This window comes from Venturia canescens, chromosome 2 (genome assembly GCF_019457755.1).
Source record: "Venturia canescens isolate UGA chromosome 2, ASM1945775v1, whole genome shotgun sequence".
NCBI lineage: Eukaryota > Metazoa > Arthropoda > Insecta > Hymenoptera > Ichneumonidae > Venturia > Venturia canescens.
In genome coordinates this window covers 20,874,150-20,881,292 of record NC_057422.1, presented here as the reverse complement: position 1 = coordinate 20,881,292, position 7,143 = coordinate 20,874,150, and the positions used below count along the sequence as shown (strand labels likewise).

At 38.0% G+C, this 7,143-nt stretch overlaps 1 protein-coding gene across 1 annotated transcript; it reads right to left on the bottom strand.

Moving 5' to 3' along the window:
• Positions 1–980: 980 nt before the first annotated feature.
• LOC122405856 (venom serine protease 34-like) lies at positions 981–5,751 on the bottom strand. Its single transcript, XM_043410877.1, has 8 exons — positions 5,650–5,751; positions 5,268–5,482; positions 4,419–4,643; positions 4,013–4,211; positions 3,254–3,454; positions 2,393–2,544; positions 1,432–1,591; positions 981–1,193 (listed from the first exon to the last, which is right to left on the bottom strand). Exons 1-8 carry the CDS (start codon positions 5,654–5,656, stop codon positions 1,168–1,170), a joined length of 1,185 nt encoding a protein of 394 aa, XP_043266812.1. The 5' UTR covers positions 5,657–5,751; the 3' UTR covers positions 981–1,167.
• Positions 5,752–7,143: the final 1,392 nt, after the last annotated feature.

Genomic DNA, 7,143 nt, shown 5'->3' with positions numbered 1-7,143 from the left:
TTTCCGAGGAGCAGGCTCTTCAATTAAGGAGTTTCGGTACAGAAGTCAAAATATTAAGAAATTCATCAAATTTGGTGATAATGTTCTTCAACATCAAGTGCGAAAACTCAAATTTTTTCAAAATTTTCTTCTACTTAGTTATCGAGTAATTACGCATTAAAGCAGATTTCTCATGCCCGGAATGTATACCTATATATATGGAAATGCTACGCTTATACACGTAAACTTTAGTGATCAATTACTTGATAACTGTGTAGAAGAAAAATCTTAAACAATTTGTGTCGTCAAAATTGGCACTAAAGAATATGTTCACCAAATTTTATAAAATTCTGAACTTTTTGAATTTTTTAATTTTTTTAGCATGGATTAGCATGGCAACATTGTATCGCCTGTACCGAAACTCCTTAAATGATTTTCACCAACGCGTTGTTATTTTTTCAGGTGTCCCTTTTTTTCTGCACCAGGCGCATCTCCAATCGGCCCAATATATAATACACGGTGGACTCATAGTGTCTAATAAGATATTCGTAACTTGAAGGTTTTCACGGTGTGATAGTCACGATCGCGGTATTTCTCGGCCGATCAATATACTGAAAATCTTAATGAGGATTATAGAGTTGTTTTTACATTTATGCGCGTCACAGCGTATCCTCGTAAGTAGTTTGAATTATATATTATGGAAGCGATAATTTTCATTTAATGTGCAATGTTTCTGTAAATCACGTTGAATTCATTCGTATGCGGTTTCATTTGTGACAAAAATCGTTGTTTATGCAGGGCGATGCAATGCTGGCTCGCTGCCAAGCATTAGAAGAGCTTGCGCGAAATTACACACTCAAACGTGACGGTTTTCAAGCCTTTTCTTATCGAAGAGTCATCGCAGAGTAACGAGAGTTCGGTAAAAAAGTCTGAGCGGGAGAGCCAATTTGAATTTGCCAGATAAAAAATTACCGACGAGGAGGAATCTGATTACGATTCAATAGTTGTTGATCACATTTATTTAGGATGCTTCCATCGTTAATTTCTCAATTTTCATGGTGCATTCTCAACCGTTTATTCAGAGTAAAATCACCAGTTAAAATGTATCTCAACGATTCGCGATGAAACTGTCCAAAGGAGATTCGTGCGCGATTACTCGTTGAGCTTTTGTCCGGAGAGTCACCCAGTTTACTCAATCATGCAATATTCCCATCCTGAAAATAATTAAAAAGTGTCACAATCGGTCCAAGTGCAACTGTCACAAGATCAAAATTTCCTGTGCCGAAGTGCCGAAGTACAGAAAATATGGGAAGCAATTATCACATGTTGGGAAAAATTCAATGGCTCGGAAAATAAAATACTGCTCGGGAGGTTAAATTAACGGCTTGATCGAGTCTCAAAAAACATTCCATTGCAGCAACAATGCACGACACACCGACGACAAAAAAATACCTGGAGGAGTGAGATCGACGATCCAATCGATGTATGCACCAACTCGAGTATTTTCAACTGGTTCGCCATTAGCGCAAGGGCCTCCAGAAGCGATAATCCCGACTTCTACGAGTCGACGAGTCGACGGGTTTTGCCATAAAACTGGACCGCCGCTGTCGAACTGTAAGAATGAGAAAAACATCAACTTCTACCCTCAAAATCTTAGAAATAATTATTTACAGAGAAGCGGCTTTGATGATTAACCCTAGAACGCATGACTGGGGTGTGAGCACACCCCACGCGAACTTCAAACTACGCTCCCGTCCTAACAAGCGACATTATCGACTGATTATCGACCGATTTTTTTATATATAAATTCAATTGAAATTAGTTTTATCGTACATCATTCTTTTCGTTATAAAAAAACGAAGAAAATGGTGTAGGATAAAGTCAGTTTAGCATCGTAGGACCGGATTTATAAGCAGAAAAAGAGTGGGGTGCGATCAAACCCCGGTCATGAGGTTGAGGGTATGAAAAAAGGCACATGAGGTGTAGGGTTAAGGAGGGTGGCTAGGGACGATACAATGTTGCCATGCTAAACCATGTAAAATACATTAAAAATTTCAAAATGATAAGAATTTAATAAAATTTGGTGAACATATTCTTTAGGGTTAAATTTGACAATACAAATTTTTTAAAATTTTTCTTCTGTACAGTTATCGAGTAATTGATCACTAAAGTTCCCGTGTATAAGCATAGCGTTTCCATATATATAGGTATACATTCCGGGCATAAGAAATCTGCTTTAATGCGTAATCACTCGATAACTAAGCAGAAGAAAATTTTGAAGAAAATTGTGTCTTCGCACTTGATGTTGAAGAACATTATCACCAAATTTGATCAATTTCTTATCAATTTGACGAACGTAGCCACCCTCCTTAACAAAAAAATGCAACCGAGCAGAAAAATATAGCTCGGATACCTGGCAAGAATCTTTGTCATCTTCCTGAGTGCACATCTGCGCTGGTGTCACCCTCGGATGGTACCGTCTGCATGCAGCATTCGTAATAACGGTAACTTGCGCTTTTTGTAATACAGTTGCTACTGAGTCGACGGGTTGTGTGAGGCCCCAACCTTTGGATATTCAGTAAACGTTAGTTCAATGACGAATCAACTTGCGGTTACGTGACAAAAGGTCCCAGGACAAAATATCCGGGTCAAAATATCCTGGGACACAATATCCCCGGGACGAAATATCCCAAGACACAATATCCGGGAGTCAAAATATCCCCGGGACGAAATATCTCGAGACACAATATCCGGGAGTCAAAATATCCCCAGAACTAAATATCATGAGACACAATACCCTCCATAATTTGCGGGCACGCAGGGAAGTAGAACACACACACACACACACACACACACGGAGGGTTCAATATCCAAGACATTCGGTCTTACAAGTGTAGGATATTTCCAAATCGAGGATATTACGTCATTAGGATATTTTGACTCCTGGATATTTTGTCCCAGTATATTTTATACCAATTTATTTTGACCCGAGGATTATTTGTCTCAGGATATTTTATACCAGGATATTTTGACCCGAGGATATTTTGATCCGAGGATATTTTTCCTTAGGATATTTTGGCACGGGATATTTTGTCTCAGGGTCTTTTGACCTGTCACCTCAACTTGCGAATCAGATGCAAGAAAACGAAGCTGCTCCCTTCGGAATTCAATTATTTCGGTTACCAGCAGTAAAAATAAAAAGTCACTTGGTCCATATTCCCTCTTATATTGGAAAATAATTTTTACCCAGTTTTTTCAGGCTCCAATAGCTCACCTAAAATTTCGACTGGACTCCCAGCAAATGTATCAGGCGAATGTTGGAATGGAAGACAAACGGGACCGACTCGCTGACTGAACTCAATATATTTCTCAACTGTTATGATGGCAATGTCATTTTCCCAAGTAAGATTATTGTAGAAAGGATTAATGTCGTAAGTATCAACTCGGAGTACCTTCGAAGCGTTGGTTTCAGAACCTGGTTAGAAAACAGAACTGAAACGTAACGAAACTCTGCCGTAGTGTTTCAATCGTTCGAGAATTTCGCAGTTATACAAATATTTCCGATTAATTCGATTGTAAAAGTGTTCACAAATCAATCTCAATTATCGTTTTTTTAATATTGGAACCGAAGCGTGCGAATCTTTCGATCGACAATACTTCCATTTAAATCTACAATCGAAAATGATTGTTAAAAAATATTGAAAGTCGATCACCGGGGAAACAAATTCGAGACGATTTTTTCTCGCTTTTACAATTATATTTTTCAATAATGTTGACGATCATGGGTATGGGGACGATTCTCCAATTTTTCATTTCACGAATCAGAAAAGATTGAAAAACTACGAACTGCGAATCAGGGAGGAAACAAAATTACAGAATTACAAATTGTTTTTTTTTTTTTCGTTCATATTTCTTTGGACTCCAACATTGTAAACTTCAGAGATATTCGCAGAGCTACGAGGTGATGAAAAAACTTTTGTTTCAATCGTTCTCTCATGTTGCGAAGATTTTGGAAATTCTATGACATATTTACCCTTGCTAAGATCGTGGTCACCGATTAAAATTCCAATTTTTGAGGGGTCTCTGTTGAGCACGCAATGAGCTGCGGTCAGCAGTTGCCTGTCATTGATAATTGTTGCACCGCAGTAGACGAACGCTCGAGAGAGTTCGACCACACCTGCCATCATGGGAAATTCGTTGACTCCTGTTTCTTGGCCTCCCACTATCCTCTCCTGCAGAATCGCGAAAAATGTTTGTTTTTTTGTTTCAAGTCGAACTTGATCGATTTTTTGATCTATACCGATTCGTGTCATTTCCAGAGAGGAAATCGTTCAAGATTTCAGCTTTCGAAATCTGATCGTATAAATCGAAAAAAATGTTTGATGCTGCAACTGTTTTTTTTTTTACTACATTCGGGGAGTTGGTTATTCGCAACTTACGGCATTCTTCCAACCGCACTTGCAGTCCGAATTGTCATCGTCGGGAGTCTGGGCTTTTACAACACAAAGAAATTTGCCGCCTGTGGTTTCCGGCGAGGTTGAAAGAGTGATGGTCAATGTGGGCGTTTTGAGGAGTAAATTAAGATTCCCTCTCCCGCAGTAACGGTGACCAATTTTTTCGCCGTATTGTTTTATCGTAATCGCGTCTTTGCTGCATTGACTGGACTGAAAAAAGGCTCTTTAAGTCCCCTTGAACAATGGACGAAATTTTTCTCGTGAATCGAACGAAAAATTGTGAAATCCTATATTTTGAGGCACTTAAAAAAAAAAACACTTCTGAAAAAGAAAAAAAAAAGAAAAAAGAGTGGGGCACGACGGCCCCCTCAAGCCGATAATTTTAAGGGGGCCCCTCTTCCATTCTTCTTTTTTAAAAGTGTTTTTGTTTAAGTGGCTAAAAATATAGAATTTCGCAATTTTTCGGATTTTTATAAGTTCGTATGGAAGGAAAATGTATGGAAATGAAAAAATTTGAATTTTCGTTGCAAACAATAATTACGATCTTCGACAATCAGAGTTTGCGCATAAGCCGCGTGCAAACTAGTATTTCCCACATGAAAAACATGTTTTTTTACTTTTTAAATATCCTCAAAACTGTATCGAAAAGTTCGCCATGCTGAGTTATCTCCGTCCACCCTAAAAACATTCCCGCGAAAGCAATTGATTTTTTTGACTTCCTAAAGCAGAGCCCCCCTTAAAAAATGCTGAAACTGCGGATGGATCCCCCCGAGCTCTGCGTGCTGCGTAGAAACGAATGTCAGAGACTTTGAGTTTTATAAAGCAAAAACTTACAGGAGCCACGTCAAATGGATCGCAAGAGATTTTAATTGGCAGATTGCTCTTCAGGACCCATCGACAGGAGGTTTGATACGTATAGTCTTGAGGGTACTCTGGATTGTAAATGTAATATTCTTTGTCCGGCAGCAGATCTTGGGAGAAGTCGCATTGGCCATACTGTTGTCCGTTGATTCCACCGGCCAGTAGAACAATAAGTGGTAGCAGAAAGTCTGGAATTTAAAAAAAAAAGTAAAAAAAAAAATATATATATATTTATTTTTTAACACAAAATGTACACAGAAATAATTGCATTAGAACGAATCATGTGAAACTGAAATTTGCCATCCTCGTGGCAAATTGATCGAGAAAAGAATCAGCTGGAAAAATCGCGACTTACAGAACATTGCACGAAACACAGTGATTGTCTATCAGCATTCGCTTGTGCACTCATCACACAGTTTGTTTGTCGTCGCTCATATATATGAGCCCGAGTTGCAAGCGTTAAGCCAAAGTGGCTGATAACGTTCTTGCATATTTTTCACGAGCTCATTTGTATATATTTTCCAAGGCTCAAATCGGTGGAAAAGGTGAGAGGGTTTTTAAAATATTAGAAACAAAAGAAACGTCGTTTAAGGAGTTTCGGTACAGAAGTCAAAATATTAAGAAATTGATGAAATTTGGTGATAATGTTCTTCAACATCAAGTGCGAAAACTCAAATTTTTTCAAAATTTTCTTCTACTTAGTTATCGAGTAATTACGCATTAAAGCAGATTTCTCATGCCCGGAATGTATACCTATATATATGGAAACGCTATGCTTATACACGTAAACTTTAGTGATCAATTACTCGATAACTGTGTAGAAGAAAAATCTTAAAAAATTTGTGTCGTTAAATTTGGCACTAAAGAATATGTTCACCAAATTTTATAAAATTCTGAACTTTTTGAATTTTTCAATTTTTTTAGCATGGATTAGCATGGCAACCTTGTATCGCCTGTACCGAAACTCCTTAATCTCGAGTTAATCGGACAGTTTACGAGTGAGATGAATCGCGTCGTCGAGCCACGACGAGGCGAGAGTCTCACACACTCCGCTTTGACGAGCCGAGCAATTAAATATTCTTGCTCGAAATGCATAAATATAATTTGCTCGATTTCACTGTCCCCAACGATTCGCTGCTAATCGTTTCGTTTTGTGCTTCCTCAGTAAAAGCTTGAAAGTGCAAAAATCGATCTGCTATGTTTATGTTATATTTCGATTTTCAAGGATAAACAAATCGAAATGTCACGTTCACCGAGTCCGACAATTCGACATTTGCGAGGCGAAAGAACAACAAAATTTTTAAGACTTATTTCAGTGCCTTGTGGTATATAATTTTGTGTTTTTTTTTTCTAGACTGTAATTCAATGCTGCGAGATAAATATTTTGCATGAGATATTAGGAAATCGGAAAACAAGGACTGGGCAATAGATTTTAACGACGAAAAACAGCGTAAGCGCATCTTGCGTGACTGAGAGCACTTAGCGAATAAAATAAAGGTCACTGTACTCGGGGCCAGCAATTTTTTCGGGGTTGAATATGGATTTACTGCTTTATCTACTATTTCTACGGTAGAGCATTGTATCTTCCTACGTATTTCAATTGATAATGGCTTTTTCCCGATTGAATAAATGATAATAGTAAACGAAGACATTAAGTCCGATGTTTCATGGTAAACTCGGCGCATATTTATCATATATTTTAAGGAAAACAAAAAATTTGAAAATACAACATCGTCTCAACGTCAAACAATTAGAAATGATTTGTGGTCGCGCGTTCTGGAATCTAATAGGATTATTCCGACTCGATTGGAAGGCTGAATCAATTTTCTAAAGCGCATTCGTTCAATAG

Bases quoted from the DNA above. Each gene is read 5' to 3' on its own strand.
- LOC122405856 (XM_043410877.1), bottom strand. The intron at 3,455-4,012 runs GTAAATATGTCA...TTTTCTAACCAG, and splicing joins TGACCACGATCTTAGCAAGG to GTTCTGAAACCAACGCTTCG. The intron at 2,545-3,253 runs GTGAGCTATTGG...GAATATCCAAAG, and splicing joins GAGTCCAGTCGAAATTTTAG to GTTGGGGCCTCACACAACCC.